The 23,200-nt window shown below is 34.9% G+C and overlaps 1 protein-coding gene across 1 annotated transcript; it reads right to left on the bottom strand.

The window, feature by feature from the left end:
* Positions 1–411: 411 nt before the first annotated feature.
* On the bottom strand, positions 412–12,387 carry LOC149960444 (uncharacterized). Its single transcript, XM_090176814.1, has 5 exons — positions 12,261–12,387; positions 7,666–7,802; positions 1,679–2,205; positions 518–1,373; positions 412–453 (listed from the first exon to the last, which is right to left on the bottom strand). Exons 1-5 carry the CDS (start codon positions 12,385–12,387, stop codon positions 412–414), a joined length of 1,689 nt encoding a protein of 562 aa, XP_090032940.1.
* Positions 12,388–23,200: the final 10,813 nt, after the last annotated feature.

Here is a 23,200-nt window from a genome sequence, read left to right as displayed (position 1 = left end):
GTTTGAGGAAATTAGTGTGTGCTAACTCCAGGAATTTATGTTGCACGTTTTCGATCTTGCATATCAAGTAACTTGCACAGCCTCCCCAGGCGAGCATATCGTAGGTGAGCTTTGTTCTCACTAGGCTTAAGAAAAGTGTTTTGAAACAGTAGAGAGAATTTAGTTCCTTGGCTAACCGTAGGATTCCGTAAAGCGTCCGTCTGGTCCGTCCGACGACGTTCGCTACGTGTTCTCTAAAATAGAGTCCCGATTCAAGGATAATGCCCAAGTCTTTTAAAATGTTAGTGCGCAACACAGCCTTGCCATTTAAGGTGTAATTACTCATAATTTTGTTGGTTTTGCGTGTAAAGGTAGTAGCCAGGCTTTTATTTTCGTTTATAATAAGATTATTTTTAGTGCACCAAATATTAATTATGTTAAGGTCGTTTTGACGGTTGTTGCTGTCATTTCGAGCTATAATAGTATTGTAAATTTTGTTGTCATCTGCGAATTGTATAATTTTGGAATGTTGTAGAACGCATGGTAAGTCGTTAGCATATATGTTGTAAAGTAGTGGACCTAATGAGCTGCCCTGGGGTACACCGCAGTCTGAAGGGAAAGAGACATTGGTGACAGTGCCGTTGCATTTCATTACGTTAGTGCGGCCGCTTAGATAGTCTTTATGCCAGTCAGAGGCCATGCCCACCATACCGTATTTTTGCAATTTGTGGATCAAAAGAGGGTGGGAAACCCTATCGAAGGCTTTCGACAGATCGATCGAGATGACGTCGACCTGACCACGATTTGCGACTTGTGGCATAACATCATTTAGAAATGAGATGTGATTAGTTTCCACTGATCTTGATTTTACAAATCCGTGCTGACTGTCCGCAAGATTTGGTTTAAACCAGTTGTACAGAATGGTTTGCATTACCGAATCAAGCACTTTTGCAAAGCAGCAAAGTAACGAGATGGGGCGGTAGTTCTTCACATCGCCTGCGAACCCACTTTTGTAAACCGGAGTCACGACGACTGACTTCCACAACATGGGAAATTTTCCCGTGGTAAAAGATACGTTAAAAATGTGGAGTAGTATTGGCACTAGAATGTCTTCGCAACCCTTGATGATAAACATAGGAATGTTATCAACTCCGGTGGATATGGTAAGTTTTAATTTTTTGATAGCTAGACGAATATTTGTTTCATTGACCTTGACGCGGTTGAGGGTGCCTTGGGAGACCTCGGGGCATGCATACGGGTAGTTACTGACGTCAGTTAGAGTGTCTGAAGCAATGTTTGTAAAGTTTCTGGAGAATTCCTGTGCTAAGGTGGTTGGGTCAGAGGTTATTGTTGAGTCGACCGCAATCGAGATTGTAGGTGACTGGTTCTTCGTTCTATTGTTGACAAAATTCCAGAGGGACTTAGGGTTTAGTAGCGCTTGTTCGTATGTTGATTGAGCTTGTTCTTTTCTAGCTATTGCAAGTAAGAGTTTGGCTTCTTTTCAGAGGGCTTCATATTTGTTTCTGTCATCAGGACAGTCTAGTCGTTTAGTTTTGCGGTGATAGTAATCTTTTTTTTTAGAGTTTGAATCAAATCGGCAGGGTACCAATGAGGATACCTAGAATTTCTTTTAATTTTTGATTTGGGAATGTGTTTTGTCATTGACTTCTGAACGCGATCAGTTAGGAGCTCTACGCACTTGTCAACATCCTGTGAGCTATAGAGTTCTGACCAATCCATAGACGCTAAGTCTCTGTACAGTTTTTCATAGTCACCGCGACGGTAGTTGAAGTTAGCATCAGTACGTGGTGCTGAGCAATGAATGTCACTATGGTAGGTTGCAATAATTGGTGGATGATATGGGTCAATCGAAACTAGGGGACTAGGGGCTAAGCTGGATGTCACAAGATTGTTGCTGACTAGAATGAGATCAAGTACGTTCCCCTTAGAATTCTGAACCGAATTTAGTTGTGAAAGATTACATTCCGCGCAGAAGTCAATAACTGCTTGTGCTTTCGTGCGAACATTGGGATAGCAATCAATGTTGGAGTTGGTTGACCAGTTAACTCCAGGGACGTTAAAGTCACCAAGAATTAACAGGTCGTCACGAATGTCGTTGAGTTTAGATGATAATAGTGTAATATTATTAATGAGTTCGACCGGAGTTAGTTTGGGTGAGAAATAGAGATTACCCACTATTAGTGTGGCTTCGTTAGAAGTCTTGATCTGCACAAAAATACATTCCTTCACGACTTCAAGATCTGTGCGATTAATTATAATAATATTATTTATAATAATATTAATTATAATAATAATAATTATAATAATATTAATTATAATAATATTAACTATAATAATATTAATTATAACACCCCCTTATCCCAAACCCCTTTAACATGACAGACCGTCTATTCTACACTCAAAATCAAAAAATCGTCCCAATAAAAACCATCTCCAAAAATGTAATTTCGAAGTTATTCCCAAAGAGCGTAAGCCCACTCGAGAATATCCCTCAAATTATTCAATGTGAGGACTCGTCCGGTATGAATTGGAACTTTTGCTGGTCGAGTACCTTCAACGCCCAGGAAAACAACTTAATTTATAGATTATTTTTCGGTAAAATACTAACTCCAGTTTCGGCCTCCCACGCTTTTCCAAATTTTAATAAAAACTGTCCCCTGTGTAATGCCTCCCCAGCAGACTTTTCCCACATACATTTCACGTGCCCCACTGTCATCCTTTTTATAAATTTCATTGAAAAAACTATTCGAGACTTTGATAAAACCTTCTCATTAAATATAAAAAATTATTGGGTTCTAGACCTAACTAAAGATGATTTCTATTTTGTCAAATGTTTAATTCTAACTACAGCAAAATTATCAATTTATTCTCTCTCTCTGTGTCACGACGCTTTGCAACACCCTCTAAATTTTTTGAAAAAACGATTCAATGAAAAAATCAAACAATTTGTCTTAACTGAAAACTGCAAACAGGGCTTAAACCTAAAAAACATAGCGCATACCCTGAATAAAGTAAACATCTGTGATATTGACCCAGGCTGATAACCCATATGAATACTAATTTACACTAATTTACTCAAAAAAAATTTCCAGATTGGAACAAGCTATATCGAAGGTAAAATCTTATACTGCTTTGATCTTGTAAAGTGTTAATTTCCCCTTGTAATTATATAATTGTGCAAACCCCTGAATTTTACATACTTCCCCGCTTCCAAAAGCTACCATTGTCAAAAATGACCCAAAGACTCGGATTCAAATTCCTTAAAAAAAACCGCACACGTAATAATGTTTCTTTCTTCCACCATTTGTAAAACTTCATTGTAAATTAAAAGACGTCTTAACAAAAAAAATAAAATAATATTAATTATAATAATATTAATAATAATAATAATAATTATAATAATATTATTAATTATAATAATATTAATTATAATAATATTAATTATAATAATATTAATTATAATAATATTAATTATAATAATATTAATTATAATAATATTAATTATAATAATAATAATTATAATAATATTAATAATAATAATAATTATAATAATATTAATTATAATTACATTAATTAAAATAATATTAATTATAATAATATTAATTATAATAATAATAATTATAATAATATTAATAATAATAATAATTATAATAATATTAATTATAATTACATTAATTAAAATAATATTAATTATAATAATATTAATTATAATAATATTAATTAATTAATAAAAATGTATTATTTAGATGTGTAAAAATTTTAATTTCAGAAGTCTAAAACTTCAAACTTGACATATGTACAAAGGTAGAGTTCAAAAGTGTAAAACTTAAAAGCTAAAATGTGTAAAAATGTAAACTTAAAATGTGTTAAGATTCCAAGAAAAACTATGCAAAGCTGTAAACTCTGATTTGCGAGATTGTAAACTTGCAATATGAAAAATTGTAGAACTTAAATGTGTATTTCTGTTAACTTAAAAAATAGAACTGTAAAAATATGCACCTCAAAAAATAGAACTGTATAAATATGCACCTCAAAAAATAGAACTGTAAAAATATGCACCTCAAAAAATAGAACTGTAAAAATATGCACCTCAAAAAATAGAACTGTAAAAATATGCACCTCAAAAAATAGAACTGTATAAAAATATGCACCTCAAAAAATAGAACTGTAAAAATATGCACCTCAAAAAATAGAACTGTAAAAATATGCACCTCAAAAAATAGAACTGTAAAAATATGCACCTCAAAAAATAGAACTGTAAAAATATGCACCTCAAAAAATAGAACTGTAAAAATATGCACCTCAAAAAATAGAACTGTAAAAATATGCACCTCAAACTCTCTATAAATGTAAAGCATCAAACTGAAATAAAAGACGTCCTTACCTAAAAAATAATAATAATTATTATAATAATAATTATAATTATGCTCTAAAAAACCCCCATTAATAGACAAAATTCCTACAATTGTAAACTGTGAACCCTCCGTTTCAGTAAATTGGAGCATTAGCTGGTCAACCACGTTTAATGCTCAAGAAAATAACTTGATTTACAGACTATTCTTTGGCAAAATCGTAACACCAAACACGGCCACCCACTTCTTACAAAATTTCACTAAATACTGCTGTCTATGTCATACGAACATTGCGACTTTTGAACACATATATTTTGAATGTAAAATAACAATTGAATTCCTCAACTATATCGAAAAGATAATCAGAAACTTTGACAAAGATTTCTCGTTAAACGAAAAAAATACTGGTTATTAAATCAAACAAAAAACGAATATTCTTTAATTAAATGTACAATAATTTCAATTGCGAAACTAGCTATTTATTCACTTTCGCTCTGTAACGAACCACTGACACACTCATTACAACTTCTAAAGCAAAGATATCAAACTAAAATAAAACAATGTATAAAAACTGAATTTCATAAAAGTAACTTAAACTTAAAAAATTGTTTTAATAGAATTAACAAGTTTAACATTGATCCTGGATGAATAACCCCTTTGTAAGAGATTTTGTCTCTCCCCTAAAATCTGTGATACGAAAATATATCCTCTGATAAAATGTAAAAATATAAATAGATGTCACGCTTTGTTAAAAAAAAAGAAAAAACAAATGTACAAAAGAATTTCTTTTAGCCCTTCTTGATATGGAAAAATTACACCTTGTCAATTGTAACTTATAAGTCTTTTAAATAAACGCCCACACCAGTAAGGTGTGGGCTTAATCTGAAAAAAAAATAATAATAATTATAATAATTATAATAATAATTATAATAATTATAATAATAATTATAATAATTATAATAATAATTATAATAATAATTATAATAATTATAATAATTATTATAATAATTATAATAATAATAATAATAATTATAATAATAATAATAATAATAATAATAATAATAATAATAATAATAATAATAATTAAATTAAAAAAAGCTAGGCTAATACCCAAGGCACTACCTTAGGTCTAAGTCATCAAGTGACTTTTAAAGCCATTAATTCAGGTGGCCGGGTTACAATGCGTAGGAAGGTGGTGGCCAGCCCATCATGTTACGCGAGCCAAAATTTCAACAATTTTAAAGAAATATAATCAGTTTTTAATAAGTTTTACTCGCGTTTCAATCAATTAACCACCTACGTTAAAAATCGTTTATTCAGTCGTTCGACCTTCAATCGGAAACTACCACTCAAACATCAACTTTTTTAGCGTCTTCGTTTTAACAACATAAATTATCTACATCGTATAATATTCTTATGAAAATTCCATGTCAACATGGATAGTTCTTTTGCAAGATAATTTTTATTTACTTCTGATATTATTTTTTATTTTTTGACAAAAGCAGTTCAATTATTTTCAAAAATACCTATGACCTAAAGTGATTTCATTTGCCTTAAATGCCCTGCTTAACCAAAATAGAATCGAAATCTTATGGGAGTGCTTCTCTTTTTCCACATAGAAATTTTCACCGCATTTCGACCAAAACTACGTTAAAAGGGCGAATCAATTTGGTAGAGTAAGGAGAACCTGGCTTTGTTAGTTTTCCTTACAATATAATGCTATACTTAAAAGAAAACTAAGCGACTTGTTTCAGAAGTTATCCGTTTCAACTTTTTGAGCCAGCCAATTTCGATTATTTGTTAGCGTACAATTTATTATCAACTAAAAAGTAAAAAATTAATAGCGAACTAAATTTGTATTTGAAGGAAGCGACATCAATTCAATTAGAGTAGAGAGGACAAGCGACTTATAGTAAAAATTCGGTTTAAAAGTACAAACAATTATAGCTGTAATTAGTTTAACTCTCAATGGCTCACGTAACAATGAATTTGCTTTTGGAAACCAAATTTGGGACATAATTTTAACTCAAGTTTCTATAAAATACTCAATTATTGTAGTTTCAGTGAAATCATGGTATTTTCTCAGATTAGTCGTTCGCTTTAAGAGTTTTGGCCCTTTATTTCTACTGATCAGATTTGGGAAACTTTTAATAATTTTCGATAAATAACTTTCGGAGGTTATTTGAGAACCAGAGTTACAACACTGGACCAGATAAACGATGACCTCAAGGGCGAAAGTCAATACGGATGCCACTTTTCCGCAGTAGTACAGAGAAAAGACGCGTGACAGAAATTCCATGGACGAGGCTGTCGCATCCGTTTGAGAATAATCTGCCGCTGAAAAAAAATATCGCCTTTGATGGAATTCTTCGTAGAATTCGATTCGTCCTAGTTTTGTCTCGTCGAACGTGAGAACGCTAGAAGAATAAATAAAGCAATATTACAATAAACTGTGTAAATTTCAACTTCATGATTTGACGTTTATCGTGAGAAACAATCCGACGACATTTAAGAAAACCATCACATAATTTGACTTCGACTATTGTTCGTCAAAATGGTTTGCGGTGCTCAGTGTTGAGCGAGCTCAGCTCATTTTAGATAGGTCGTGAGCGTTTTGAGTCGGAGTGAGCGGCTACCCTCAGTCTACGAGAGGAGCAAGATCGAGCTTTATAGCTACGAAACTCTTACGAGCGTGAGATGAGAGAGTTGCAATAAAATTATTGCGTGGGAAGAGCGGACGAGTTGAGCGATACATAATCTTGGGAGATGAGCGTATCTACGAGCGAGCTCCTCTCACGAAAAAATTGTGAGAGTAAAAGGGAGACGAGCTGGTTTCCTTCCCGAAAAAAGAGCGGGAAAAAGAGACGAACCCTTAAATTTTGTTTGCAAAAGAGCGGAAAGAGGCGAGATGTTTTACTTAAAAAAAATGACGAGTTGCATTTTGGCTTTCGAAAAAATATAACTCTAGGTTACTCATTCCGAATTCCGAAACCGCAGTCATACCGCTAGTGTGTGCACTTCCTCCCCTCCTAGTCGTCCAGTCCCCCTTGATCCTGCAGCTGCTTACGTTTTCGGCAATTAATCCGAGCACCCCTTCGAAAGTTCGAATTATGGGATAGTTCCAAACCACGGCGGCTAAAAAAGTAACGCGTTTACTTTCTCTCCACCCCCCATTTCTCGATGGTTCCATTAAAACAAAAACTAAACCTTCCCAGCGCGAGCTAAACAGTTACCTTTTTGCCGATCCGAAGTTCGAAACAACGAGTTTGATTGTGGATGAAGTCTAATTTTTATAACTAATCAGTGTGAATACGGTTGCGGATTCTTCGGTGGATTTGCCGGTTAGTGAATCGGGATCAGAGTCTTCTGGTTTAGATAAATGGTTAGTGCAAACGAAATTAGCATCTGTAGACAATGAGTTTAATGACAACGAAATTTCTTCCACAAATGCTAAAAACCAAAAGCCAAAAGTCATTAAGCCTAAAATTAATTTCGTTTTTGAACTTTCTCCGGCCGGTGCTAAACTAGGTGATTACTTTGAGTATTTTGGTCACAGCTATAGCACCAAACAAAAACAGAAATCTCAGCGAGCAATGGTTTTGATTTTTTAATTTTGCTCCAAATATCTTAGTGCTAATGAGGCTAAAAATATTTACAACTTTTCAAGACACTTGAAGGTAAGGTTTATCTTGTCTTATAATAAACGTCTTGTTTTGATTGTTATTTTTAAAATATATTAGATGACCCATGGTATTAATCTAGAAGCTAGTTTGATTGAAGATTCAGATGAGGAATCTCTCATAAGATTCAAAGAATTGGGAATATGCACATAGATTGCCCCTAAAAATATTGAAGATTATTTAAACAATACTCTCCCGTCTCGAGACACTCAGCTAAGTTTAAATCAAGGACCCAAAAGAAAATTTGCGAAAGAAGACAAATTTTAAAATATATGGTCTAAGTTGCAACTTATCTCCGCAACTTTAGGAATAAAAAAATGGTAAATCACGTGTAACTCGCGTGGTAAAGGTGGTAAAGTTAGGAATTTTTTTATGGTAATACTTGTCACAGTGCTACTTAAAATCTGATATGGAACCACATCGAGGTATTTTTTTTACTTGACGTTTTGTTTTCATTTTTCATTTTTCTCCATAGGGAAAAATGGTAAATCGCGTGTATCTCGGGTGGTAAAGGTGGAAAAGTTATGACATTTTTTATGGTGATATGTGTCATAGTACTACTTAAAACCTGAGCTGTATACCAATTTCGAACAATTCGGGTATATTTCGTAACCATGCGCTCTCACTATTGGGGTGTCAGAGTAAGAGCTGTAAGGTTTTTAAGGAATTTTACTGAATCGTGAGTATTGATTGTTCACAGAAATATTCCTAGCCCTTGCTCAAAGATATTAATTCACCAAGGCGGGGGGAAGATAAAGACAAAATGCGAGTCGTGGCCTTATCGTGGAGTGAATTAAATCTGAGAGAGGGGGTTACATACAGGGGAAATAGTCTAGTCAATTTAACTTTTGAAATGGAAAAAATTCGCGACAAGCAAAACTCAACGGAATTGTACTTGCATTGCGGTCCTGTACAACATACTAAAATGTACCACTTTGTACACGTGCCAAAGTGGTCTAAAAATGGCCGCCATTTTGTCTATTTTGGCAATTACCCATATTTCACTTACCGTTTTATAGATAGAAACTTTTAGTCAATTACAATGTTGTATAACTTTCCATTGTACATATTTTAGCGTATCATTTGGTGATGTCAGCCGAATCGATACATACCTGCATAGATTAGATCGAAGTCGGAACATAGAAATTCTCGAAATCACTTGAATTACCGTTCAATCTATATATAATACGTAATTAAGGATTTACAGAAATTATTTACACTTAATCTAGAAAATGACTTATTGGATTACTTAGCCAGAGCAGTCCTTAATTTTAGTCCTTAATTTTATTTTTATAAATATACATGTATTTAAAATTTAATATCCATTTTTTCTTACACGTTGTGTAGTAAAAATGTATACTTTCAATTAATATATTTCTTCGTCTTTAAAGAATTTAAACATGTTATGCCATTACACTGTCCACACATTGCTGTACAGTAAATTCCAAGTTTCTTGCATGTGCATGATGTTCCGCAGTTACTAGATTTGCAGCCACAAAATATTTAATTTAATATCTATTGAGGGGCTGGAGGTATTTGACTGCGAATTGGTTCCAAATATTCGTCATTGTTTTTCCAACCCCAGTCATGGTGTAACGATTCCGTCCCCAGCCATTCTTGAGTCTGAAAATACACTCGGTGTATGTGATGTTTGGCGGCTTCAGAAGTTGGTGGGAGTGACGCCATCTCAAATGTGCCGCTGATAACCTGCTTTGACGCAAATTTATTGTACATGAGATACCTCTGTTGGTTTAGGGACTTTGCGCGTTTTAAAGCTCCATACAGTTTTAAAATTAGCTTTCTCCAATTTAGTTTAGTTTATTTTTGTCAGGGTTAACGGCATTGAAAATAAGAGCGTCTTGTGCCAAATCGTCATTGTCATTAAAGAGTTTCAAAACCGATTTTTTACCCTTTCTGTAAAATGCTGAGGTGGTATCGCACCCAGAAAATGAGTGAAGAAATGGCAAAATTTCAGCTTAGCTCCCTAATTTAACTTTCAGATTATGTACATTAGTAATCTTGTCAGCCTTTGAGCCTTTACCTGGTCGTACCATAAAATTATCGTTATCTTTGCAGTGGTAAATTATTAGAACCATTACATTGGTGTCCTCTGAGATGACAAATGTAGGATTACTTTGCGCTCTGATTTCTATAGCCTTTGAAACAATGACCGTATCAGCATCGCTTTTCTCATGACAAACAGTGAACCCCCTTTTCACTATAGTTTCAAAGATAGGTTCCTTATAAATTATTTTTTAGTTTTAGACATTCGATAGAAAATCACTTTGCGACATAATGCACACAAGATCATTGTGAATTAAGACTGTAGGGCTGATGGTCTTTGTTTGGCACCTATGTTTTTCGCTCTTTGTACTGCTTTTCTCGGAGTCGTATCCACCTAGTGTTCGGCATTCGATTAATTTTTATCCATGAATAAAATAAGCTCGGCGATATTTAAATAATATTTATTTAAATAACCAGTAGTTGAATAAAAATTGTAAAATGTTTAAATAATCGAAAGTGAATAAGCCTATTATTTAAATAAAACAAACAAGTATTTAAATAAATACCACTTTTATTCAAATAAATGCTTGGTTGCGTAAAAAACATAATTAAATAAGTATGATATTCTTTTTACCAACGTTTTTTAAATAAATCCGAAAATTTGTGGATAATGAATAAACAATTCCGAGCACTATATCCACCAAAAACAATTGAGGTGTGCAGACCGTAGTTATACGTTAGATAACTAACATATGGTTGAAATATATTAGAGTATGTCGAAATGCGTTGCCATTTTACTTTGTGCAAGAGTTAACCTTGCTGTTATTAGGATTCTTAGTTAATACGTTTGTCGGAGGGACAATTTTATCCAACTCTTCTAGTAAATCTGATTTAACATTTTTCCTTATAATTCCTTCGTTGAATATAGATGTAGGACATGAAGACAATTCGTACTCAAAACATTGTTCTAATTCCTCGGGCGACTTAAGCGTGCAAACAATTCTGTTATAAAATATTTTTGGAGGAAAATATGCGTTAATTGAAATTCAAGGGCGGCTTACAAGTACGGTAAGTCCAGTGATTTCGAGAACTTCTATGTTCAAACATAGATCTAATCTATGCAGGTATGTATAGATTCGGTTTACATCACCAAATGATACGCCAAAATATGTACAATGGAAAGTTATACAACATTGTAATTGACTTAAAGTTTCTATCTATAAAATGGTAAGTTAAATATGGGTAATTGCCAAAATAGACAAAATGGCGGCCATTTTTAGACCACTTTGGCACGTGTGCAAAGTGGTACATTTTAGTATGTCTTACAGGACCCCAATACAAGTACAATTCTGTTGAGTTTTGCTTGTCGCAAATTTTTTCCATTTCGAGCCCAGTTTTCGGGTAATTTGACTAGACTAAAAGAAAAAAAATAAAAAAGAGGGGGAGATTCGAATTCAGAATGGAAACCCTTTGTCGTTAATCAATCACAAAATCTTTATTTAACGCTCAAATTTATAAATAACACTAAAATACAAAACAAATTAACAAAATTGCGGGGGTAACTTCGGGGATAATTTTAGTTTTCTTCTTGTGATGGTTAGGCCATTTCTACTATGGTTCTTTTAGCTTTTTCCCATATACGAGGGGTATTGAAACACTAAAAAAACACTCTTTGACCTTCAATTTGTTAATGAAACTATCTCTTACTATTTTCTATGGGATCGGTTCCTATATCCCTACTCTCAGGCATCTTGGGCACGAAGGACGGAGGGGACAGATATTAAAATACACTTACACTAAATAATAATAAACTCTACAATTAAATACTACAATTTAAGATTCTACAATGAAACAATGACAATAATTAACTAAAAAAAATGGTATGATTTTACTATGAGTGTCGCCCCCCCTAGATGGCGTTTTTGTTTCTCAATTTCCTGTAAAATGAAAATTCAGGGTACAAACGGGTACTTGACGAGAGTACCAATATTTTAGACAGATATTTCCTTGATTTTGTTGATATTAATATAATTAGTACCTCAATAATTAAAGTAAATTAGTTTAACATAATGTTTTCAATTGTTCCCCTTATTGGCACCTGACTAACCCAACCTAACCAGCTAAAATCTACCCAATAGTAAACTGATATTAGCTTAACTTAGAGAAAAATCTTTAACAAAACGGCTGTGGAGGCGTTCTGTAACGTGACAGATACTACATTTACCGCTGAGCAGAACAACTGTCATGTCTAACATATCCTCTTGGCCTAGAGGCCCAGAGACGGTGCATAATTCCGTGGGATAATGTGCTATATATAAAAGAGAACAAGCCGCAGAACGATAAAGCACCATAGTCGATTGCGCCCTCTACTAGTGTTAACACTCATAGTAAAATCTTACCAAAAAAATGGCAACAGCGAGGGCACAACGCGAACGGAAAAAGTAATCTGAAGGCAGAATGAACTCGCAACCTCGAGGGGACCTGTCTTAAATCCTTTTCTCGGAAAATAGCGAGGGATTAAGCTTTCTTTTCAAGATTTTTCTCTACTTTTCACTGGCTACTTCGTATTTCGACCCTGGGTACTCTACAATGGGGGGGTTTATGATGGAAATTCTACTCATCACTCGGTTTTGGTGTCCTCCGCTACGTTGTCGTCTCTCCGTTTACGGGTTTTCTCGTTCCTCGGTTTACGTAAGATGCCCGACACACGCACTTCACAGAACGGGACGTCTTTGGGGATTGCTTGTTTACGCGTTTCTTTATTCACACTTTTCTTTAATTCTCTTTATTTACTCGTCTACGGTTTGGCGGCCGGATTGCGGGTTTCTTCCTATATTCTTTTACTTCACAAGCTGACGGGGGCGTAGGTACTTCGGGTTTCGGTCTGAAATGTCCGGCTAGGCTAGGGAATCGGTCTCGGTCATCTGGCTGTCTTCTCTCGGAATGGCTAGATATTGGATGATCAACAGGTGATTCGAGGGTGTTGAGGGCATTACGCTTCTCAGACTTATTACTGCTTGGCTTATACTCTTCCGATCGGAATGTCCTGGCTGTGGGTCATCTAGGCAATCATTGAGGGTTGTTCCGATCATGTGGTTTGCATTGAGGGTTAGTTAATATATCAGCGCGACTTCATCGCACATTATTTTATATTTATTTCGACATGGTTTATCCGGGTAATACAGGTGGACTTCCTTCCTGGTACAAGTTGAGTTCTGCCAAAAGCAGAATTCTTTCGAGGTCTGCCAAAAGCAGAGTTCTCTACCTTTCTGTCCGTTCTGTTCGTTCTGGGGCTCTGTCTCTTGGTTTTGTTCCAAAGATTGTAGGTGGAGTTGAAACAAAAGTAATTAGTGACCTCCCTTCTTACGTGGGTCATTGGTGTACCTAAGACTCGTGTCCTATGATGGTACTGATGACGTCGTCTGATCTACGAAAGGTCGCTCGGGGTTGCAGGGGGGGGGGATACCAGGGAGTCTCGAGGTTACCTTCTTTTTGTCTCCAAGAGGAAATGTCCAGGTGCCCTCGCGACTCTATGGCGGCAACCTTGGAAAACGCGCGCTTTTCTTGGGATCTCGCTACTTGAGTTAATATGAAGCTTGTGGACTTGAAATGACTTCATGGGATCGCTGTGAGCTGAGGGGATTTTACTGGTCTAGTTCGGAAAGTTTTTGGGAAAACCTGGGTATGGACGGCTCGAAATGTATTGCAACACGGTCTTGTGACCGAGAGAAAAACACTTTCATTAGCGAGGGATTAATATTAACGTTGCCGAAGGCAGGGATTTAGTTTATAATTTATATTGAGAGAATGGTTTAATTTATTATCTTAATTTTATATTTTATCGTGGGGTTTTATCGAGTTCTATAAGGCTTATAAACAATAATTAATTTGTATGTATGGTTCAAAAGTTATTTATCATTAAATTAAATTTATATTTCACACTGGGATTAGTTTAATTAAATAGAGCTCGGAATTCCACGATATTTGATGTAGGGGGCTTTAAGAATACTTAACAAAAACTGTAAATTTAGAGGGTCAAGAGTGCGGGGAAACGTAATAACAAAAGTAAATAAAACAAAAAAAGTAAAAAATATAAGTTTGCGGGGGAAAGTGAACCGGAAGGGTTACAGAGCAGACCATTCTTATTTGTGCCAACCACTTGCTATGACTGACCAGCGGTGGCGCGTTTATACCACTTGGGGCCCTAGGCGCAGTGTGATTTTGGGGCCCCTGGATTAAAAACTAAATTTATGAAAAACAAAGTTGATTTAGCTCGTTTCATTGGGTCGAAATGGGGCCCCTAAAAAGGGGGGGGGCTAGGCACGCGCCTAATAGCCCAGGAAAGATAGATTAAAAAAGGGCTTGACCTGGAACATTTTGCCATAAAGATGAAAATTGGTACATAGGTAGTTTTTGACCCAAAACAAAATATACTAAAAGTGTGAGCTTCCGACGCCATCTCAATTAAAATGTCCAAAACTGTTGAAAATTGGTACATTATACATTTAGGGCTTTCTGAATAGCATTATAATTTTATTTGGTCTACGACCTTATTTTGGCCGCCATCTTGGAAAATGGCTTGCAAAAAGGTTTTCCATATAACTTTCCACTAAATGTTTCAATATGATTGAAAATTGAAATATAGTTTTCTTACTTTCAAGGAGACAGCTGAAAGCTTGATATCTGAAGCTTGGTATAACCAAAGAAAAATTAACCAAGACGACGAAAGGAAACGAATAGTAGAGACAGCTGCACGAATTATTCGCGAAGACATTCGATCAAATGTTTATGTCACAAGGGTGTATCCAACTGAAAAGGCCTTTTTAAATGGGGGTCAAGAACAAGTTCCCGAAAGTCTTCGATGTTTCATAGAAAATATCACAAAATCGTCATCGAGAAAATGCGTGCCAATCAAACATTCCATAATATCCGCAATAAGGCCACGCTCGTTTATTTCATCTTTACAAGTTGGACTTGGCGTTTATTTACACCGAAATTACGCTTCACGACAACTTGTTGATATTCTGGCGAACTTAGGATTGTGCGTATCTTTCAAAGAGGTTCTCAGATATGAGCGGTCAGTAGTTCGAGCTTCGGAAGCCACTACAATAGATAACGGGGCATATATCCAATATGTTTTCGACAATGCCGACTTCAACATCCGCGCGGTTGCTGGACTAGGAACATTTCACAGTATGGGTGAAATAAAATGTGTCACACCTTCGACATCGGTGCCAATTTCTACAAATGTAGAACGTGTTAATACTCCCCCCGTAAATCCAGTTGTTAAAGACGCTGGAACTATTAAGCCTGTTAAATACAAACACCCTTAAACGCAGGGTCTTAAAAATATCATAGCAAAAGATGTGTTCGAAATTGCTGATATTGGAGCTGACATGGCAGACCAGGCATCGTATTTCGCGTAATACAACAAATACACCAGGCTGGAACGGATTCAATAAAAAAGCGAAGTTTCAGCAAGACGCACATGAAACTACTAAAGTACTTCCGATACCGTTTATTACCATGGACCCCAGCAGCTTATCAACTATTTATTCGGCTTTATTTTTCGCTTTTGAAAAGGCACGCATAAACAATTCCACTGTGTATTTCCAAAGTTATTCCGTGACTAGGTGGTTTTCACTTATTAATGTCTTTTATGGGGTCGGTGGGAACTATAATGATGGGAAGTGACCTTCAGGAGCTTTGGTACACAATTTACGTGAAATCGTCTGTTGACAAAATGTTCACCGGTCACGCATATTCGCGAGCTCTTAGATCTCATTTTCTACCGCAACTGATCTATCTTCATTAATTCTTGACGATATCAACGATTCTAAAAATGACAAAGTAGCAGTTCGTGAGATTTATCAGAAAGTGTTAAATAACGAGATATCTATGGAGCAAGTGGAAAACTCGAAAGAAATTTTAAGTGTTGAGGTTAAAATCCGTCGTAAAATAAGCAAAAATCTTGTAGATATTTCATGTCTACAAGAACAGTCGCTAATCTCTCACAAGGAGACTACCCGAGGTGTAACTCACCGATTTTGTTTAAATTCAGGGATTAAGTAGACCTTCACGTAACTTAAAAAACCCCAAAGGGAAAAAAAGGCGATGGGCTTTAGTTACCAAATTTGATATTTACCCACAATTTGATATTTACCCACAATTAACCACCTTTGTTTAAAAAAAATTGAATAATTTAGGAATCTTCAATTTTCCTATGTTAATTTACATAGAATATTTTAGTTGTCAAAAACGTTTTCGGTTGCCATGGTAAAACTAAAGCCCATCGCATTTTTCCCTTTGGGTTTTTTTTAAGTTACGTGAAGGTCTACTTAATCCCTGAATTTAAAGAAAATCGGTGAGTTACACCTCGGGTAGTCTCCTTGTCAGTGAAATCTTATTTCGATCTCGATAAACTTGCTCCAACAACAGACGCTTCTAAACTTCATTCTTTTCGCGTTTATCTTCAAGTCCAACAATGGAGAGGAAACAACTTAAATACCGAAGATAAGGCCAATTCACGCAACCCTTCCACCAGCGCCTGATCACCTACTAACACTCATTTCGTGTAACTGTAGAACGACTTGCTTTAAAATCTGCGAGTTCAAACGGTCTGGTCTAGTTTGCTCCGCGATGTGTGGACACTGTCGTGGTAAGAGCTGCAGTAACTCCGGGAAATATTTGCTTGACGAAGACGACGAGATAAATATTGGAGATTAAGAATATTTAAATAGTTTTGGGCATTTCCGAATTAAATATTTTCCACAATTAAATGTATTATATTATACAGGGTGTTAACTAAAAAATGGACCAGGGCGAATATCTCAAAATGTGTTTAAGCTACGATTTTGAAATTTTAGGTTGTCATAGAGCGCTCAGGGGGTCAACCAACTATGAAAATTTCAATTACCTTGAACCATGTCTTCAAGGTGGTTCGAAAATTAACTTGAGAACCGTAAGAGTTACGAAGTTGGTTCCAATTAAAAAAGTGTTCACTGTCTCATTTTAGCTCGATCTGATTTCCGAAATAAGTAGTCGAGAAATGTTAGGCCAAAAACTAGAAGACCCCTGTCGTTAAGTTGATAACGTGTGGAAGACAAGTTTTGGGAGCTGAAATTTTCAAACCAAAGACCCTCAACCACGATGAGGTTGTGTAACAAATTTCAGTACTCTAACAAGAGTACTTTTAAAGTTATCAGTTGAACATCGTCTTTAACACGTTATCAACTTAACTACCTTCTTGATTTTGGCCTAACATTGCTCAACTTCCTATTTCGCAAATCAGATTGAGTCAAAGCTAGTTCGCCATAAAATGAGACGGGGAACACTTTTTTAATTGGAACCAACTTCGTAACTCTTACAGTTCTCAAGTTAATTTTCAACGAACTTGAAGAAATAGTTCAAGGTCAATGACATTTTCATAGTTGGTTGACCCCCTGAGCGCTCTATAACAACCGAAAATTTCAAAATCGTAGCTAATCACATTTTGAGATATTCGCCCTGGTCACTTTTTTAGTTAACACCCTGTATATATGCATAAATAAATTTACATTTGTATCATCGGTTTTAATTTTCCATATTTTAAAAGCTAATATTCTAACTCTAAAGTGATTCGAAATAGTTATAAGAACGCTATCAACCAGGTAGTATTTTCAAGGTGGCCATTTTCCAAGATGGTGGACGAAGTAACCGTCAAATACCTTTAATATTTTGTAATAGTGTTCTCAGCGTCATAAAAAAAAGAATATACCAAAGTTGAAAACAATCGGACTATAGAATTCAAATTTGAATGCGAAATTCAACATTGCAGACCGCCATTTTCCAAGATGGCGGACGCTATAACGGTCGCAGATCCATACGATTTTTTAATTATGTTCACAAGGCCGTACGAAAACTATATGCCAATTTTCAATCATATTAAAACATTTAGTGGAAAGTTATATGTAAAACCTTTTTGGTAGCCATTTTCCAAGATGGCGGCCAAGATAACGGTCGTTTTTGGACATTTTAATTGAGTCTATGACGTCAGCAGGCGTCCTTGGCGGTCATTTTATAAGATGGCGTCGGAAGCTCACGCTCTAGAGGTGAGGACTTTTAGTATTTTTTTTTTGGTTCAAAAACTACCCATGTACCAATTTTCATCTTTTTGGGGAAATATTCCGGGTCAAACCCTATCTGTCCTGCTATAATGGGAAAATCGCCACTGCTTAAGAGGCCTGACTCCCCTCTGCCCCACCCTTACTGCGGCCCTGTAATTAAGTTGGTATTTATGTACCTTAACGTTTTTTAGCTCTAGGATGGCAAGTGTTTATGTTTGAATTAAATCATATCATCAAAGTTTTGTCTCGAAGAACCATAACAATTTAGGTTGGGGAGGTTACTGCGGATAATGCATAGAATACGGCCAAGGCCTTTAATTTGACACAGATTTTTGTTAAGCATTGGACCCCAATTTTACAGACTGATATCACTGACAAGAATTTAGGGAAGTTAACGAACACCGGTGAAAGTGATCTTTCGATAACTGATGAAATGAATCATGAAGAAATTCAAGATGATGATGTTTCTGAACTTGAAGATTTGTTTGGTAAATACTTCATTTTGACATAAAATTTAATTTAAAATAAATGGGCCCTTTTAAATTTTAGAAATCTCTGAAGACGAAATAGGAGCAATAACACTAAATTGGTCTCGATATAATTGCGCTGCTCAAACTTTACAGCTTGTAGTGAACGATGCTATAAAGGCTGATGGAGAAGTGTAATTGATTACAGTAACAACATAATAACATTCTTTCGAATATCGAATCACTATTCTGGACTTTTGGTTAAAAAAGCTGGCAAAGGTCTCTTAGTATCATGTCTAACTTTTGAGGTAACGGATTTAGTCTGTTATAAGTCTATTTTTCAAAATGTTTTATTTATTTAATGAAAACTTATGCAGGAAAACATTTACTATTCGGTACAAGAAATTCGACTCGACGCCACGAACACGAAAGATTCAACGATTAAAAAACTAAGTTTCGACATAAACAAAAATGTTACAAGATAAAATTTCCTTAATATTTCAATTTCATTTTGTAAAAAAATAAATTTAAAAATATTTTAATTTTTTCTCTTAACAGACTTTATTTCGGTGAATTACTATCACTTTTGCGACCCATAGCGAATGCTACTGAACTTGTTGAAAAGCAGAATACTTCTACGTCTCCAATAGTTCAAAGTGTGATTATATTTGCATATCATCAGATAAATGCAGCTTCATCTTCAAAATTTACTACATTGAAAAGTACTCTACTGAAAGGATTGAAACAACGTTTTCAGTCACTCAGTGGCGTAGTCCGAAATTCGTCAAGGGGAGGTGGAAGTATGTAAATGTTAAGAGGGGCTCGATAAGGGGGTGGAAATTTAGTACAGTCAAAGGTAGACCCAAGAGGGGGTTTGGACACGGAAACCCCCCCTTGTCTACGCCACTGCAGTCACTATTCCATGATGAAGCTTTCATATATGCCACAGTCTTAAATCCACGTCTAAAACTTTCATTGATTTCTAGTAAGTGATTTATTTTTTTATTAAAAATTCAGTTTGTACATTTATTTCACTTTTTCATTAGCTTTCACTTCAAGAGAATTAAAAATGCCAACTAAATCTCATGCTACAATTATTATTGAAAATCTATTAGAGCTACTGTATATGCGCTAATTGAAGGGAAAAATGATAACGAAAATAGTCTTTTCCTTGCAGGGTCTGGTTCTTCAAGGAAAGAAATCCAAGCAACCAAAACAGGCTAATTTGACTTAAGATTTTGAGTAGAACTTCAATTGAACCTATTTCGCCTACAGGGAAATATGAAGACTTTTTAATGGAATTCCTGCCAACTTCAACTAAAATAAATTCGCAAAACATTAGTGAGCTACAATTATACCTCTCAGAATTATCTAATAACGAAAACCCAATCGAGTACTGGAAAGTAAAATAATCCAATTTTCCAAGGTATGTGATTGTGACAATCGCTATTTTATTTGAATTAATAAAATTTTAATAATGAATAAAATAGTTTGTTTTATTATTAGATTAAGCAAGGTAGCGAAAATTGTCTTATCAATTCCTGTCTCTTCTGGAGATGTTGAACGATTGTTCAGTGTGGCCGGGTCTATTAAAAATGCCAAGAGAAACAGATTAACTCCAAAACGAATGGAGAATGTATTATTTATTCTGAGGATTTGAGGAAATATTACAAAAATTAAAAGCTCTACATTTATTCTAATCCTAAGTAATTAAATTACTTAATAAGCTAGTTTTATCATAAATGACATTGTGGTACTTAGTACCCGAAATTTTTATTTTGTATATTTAAAACTTCAAGTTGAAGTTTTATTAAAGTGTGTTGAAAATTATATTATAAATTTATAATTAGATAAAGTTGCTCATTTTCAAAATACTCTTTTCTTACGACTTTCAAAATATTGTGGGCGTTTGTGTTCTTATTAGAAAGTAAAATGATCTGATATATGAGCTCTGAAATGTTCGAATATATGAGATCCTTACATTTTAATGAGGCAAAGAGATGAGCTGCGTCAGAATTTTTTTAAAGAGCAGTTTTGAGCGAGCGCCTTGAAATATTATTTCCTACGAGCTAAAAGACCGTTAGCACAAATCTTTATAGTGATAAGATGAGCTTAGTTAAGAGCTCAAGTGGTTATCGATAGAAAGAGCGATATTTGAGCTGAGCTTTCACTAAATTTGCTATGAAATATTTGAGCGATTTTGAGAGAGCAATTGAAATCCATTTGTTTCGGAGCTGAGAAGGAGCAAAAATTATTGCTTCAGGCTGAGAGCGGTATTGAGCTGAGCTATTTAGTCAGGAAAATTCAAAAATAGCAACTATTAATTATTTTCGGAAAATACTAGTTTTCAGATTAGTTTTTTTGTTTTGGAATAAGAAAGCTCGCCTGTCTTGAAACGATGGATTTTAAATAAAAATATTTGGAAAACGGGTTTAATTTCTTTGCCTTAATGGTTTAGTTTTAGAATAATATTTTGCACGATATGGTTTAATTTACTTAAGAATATCTTTGATAGATTGTGTTTTTATAAAGGAGTATTTTAAAGGTAATTCCAAGAAAATAGCACCTTTTCCTTCCGCAAAAATCCGAAAAATGTCAAAGTTTTCTTGATTTCCGTTAAAAAACACTCCTTGTTTCTTTATTTTTTCCAAGAATTGCTTGTTCCATCTTGAAGCAAAGTTCTGAAAAGGAACGACACACCAAATAAAAAGAAAACAATATTTATTAATAATTTTAAATAGCCTGAGAAGAAGTGCAATAAACGGTCACACAACATTTTCACGCCTTAATTTAACAGCATCCTGTAGATCAAGCAGAAATCAAACTCGCGACCTATTGGTAGAATTTCCGAAGATAGTTTCTGGCCAAAGTGTGTTCCATCCTTTCCCAAAATAAATATTTTCATAAAACGAATGGTTCCAGAAATATACCAACTCTTATTTGTGTCAGAAAAGCTGTAATTTATTCGAGGTGGCCATTAATTTAGATCTAACAAAGCGCGGCCCTTCTCATTTTAAATCACGCCTACTCTTTCGATAAAACGCTAAAACAGATGCGTTAAAGATATTTGATAAGGCTGGGCTAATAGCACTTTTAGCCTGTCGACACGAATATCGAATACCCAAAAATTAACAAATTAAATACCAAATAGTTAGGCTTAATGCAAATAATACCTAATCGAATATTCGTCGAATAGAAGTCCCGAATATTCGTCGTATATAGGCCGTAGTATTAGTTAAATAACAGGTTTAATAGTCCAAATATTTTAAATTTTAATATCTATAAATGTTAGAACTGAATAATATAATGACGTCATAGGTCACCTATGATGTCGATAAAAAACTTGACCTATCTATACACACAAAGAAGTATTTGCTGAGAGCTAACTGACCAATGACTTACGCTATTTTGAATAGAAATGCCCTATAGATTGGATTACTTGAATTTTACTAGGCGCCGCCGTGCTAGCTGTCACCCGCCAAGTGAAAGCTCTACCTTAGAAATTTCTTTCTCGAAAACAGGTTTTGGAATCACCCTTCCTAGAAACCGCTTTGGGGTGGCGCAGGTGGATTGGGGAGGAGGGGAATAACAGACTATATCTTCCGAATATTTTCCGAATAATAAAGACCAAATTATAGAAATGTTATTCGATATTCGATCAAATACCAAACGAGGCATTATTCATATCGATATTCGACCAAATCATTCGGTTAATTTGGTTATTCGCCCAGTCGTAATTTTTTACCATGATATAAGCTACAGTGAAGGTTAAATTTAAACCAATAACGTACTTTCAAGCTGAAATCTACTTTTGATTCTTCGAATATTAATGGCAATATTTCCGAATTTCTCGCAAGGTCATGTTCGTCCTCTATGTAGACAGAATTTGAAATAATAAATTCTTCCTTCAAATTACTCGAATACCAAATATATAACATTGATGTACTGAGTAGCCAAGTGCAGATTAATATCCTGGGAATGCTTGTTTTCGTTAAATCGTTCACTGTAAGGACATGGAAATTTATAATAAATCAACCTTCAACCATTTGTGGCCCAGGCCCTAGTAATTAAAATTCACTTTTACAGGCATAGGCGCAACAGGCACTTGCCTAGGACGTCTGATTTCTAAGCACCAATTGGCTAGAAACCTTTTAAAGGAAAAACACCAAGTGCCCTCGAGCTAAAGATTGGATAAAAAGGATATTTACTGTCAAATACCAGAGTCCAAAAGTGAGAAATTAGTTGTTTCGAAATAATCAGCGGATTCTTTTTCTCTCTGCGTGGGCTAGAGATGTTTCCCAAAAGTGACAACGTCAGGATGGCCAGTGACCAGAGGAGCCAAGTATTTCTCGAAATTCCACCAATTTCCAAATATAAATCAGAGTTGTCCTTTTTCGATTTAACACTAGTTAAAATGTGAAAGCCGCGAAGAGAAGTGGCAGGAGTTACGTGGTAATCGAAAGGTTGATTTTGGTAACTTAGGAAATAATGCTTGCACGATACGTCAATGATCTTAAAAAAAATTAACGAAAGAAAAAAGACACTCGGGTAAACCGTTTTGAATTATGACAACTTGATAAAAAGTTTGGAAA

The sequence above is a fragment of the Leiobunum rupestre genome, chromosome 1 (genome assembly GCF_980474605.1).
Source record: "Leiobunum rupestre chromosome 1, qqLeiRupe1.1.hap1, whole genome shotgun sequence".
Classification (NCBI taxonomy): domain Eukaryota; kingdom Metazoa; phylum Arthropoda; class Arachnida; order Opiliones; family Sclerosomatidae; genus Leiobunum; species Leiobunum rupestre.
The sequence above is the reverse complement of the archived record's forward strand: the minus strand, read 5'-3'. Positions and strand labels throughout refer to the sequence as shown.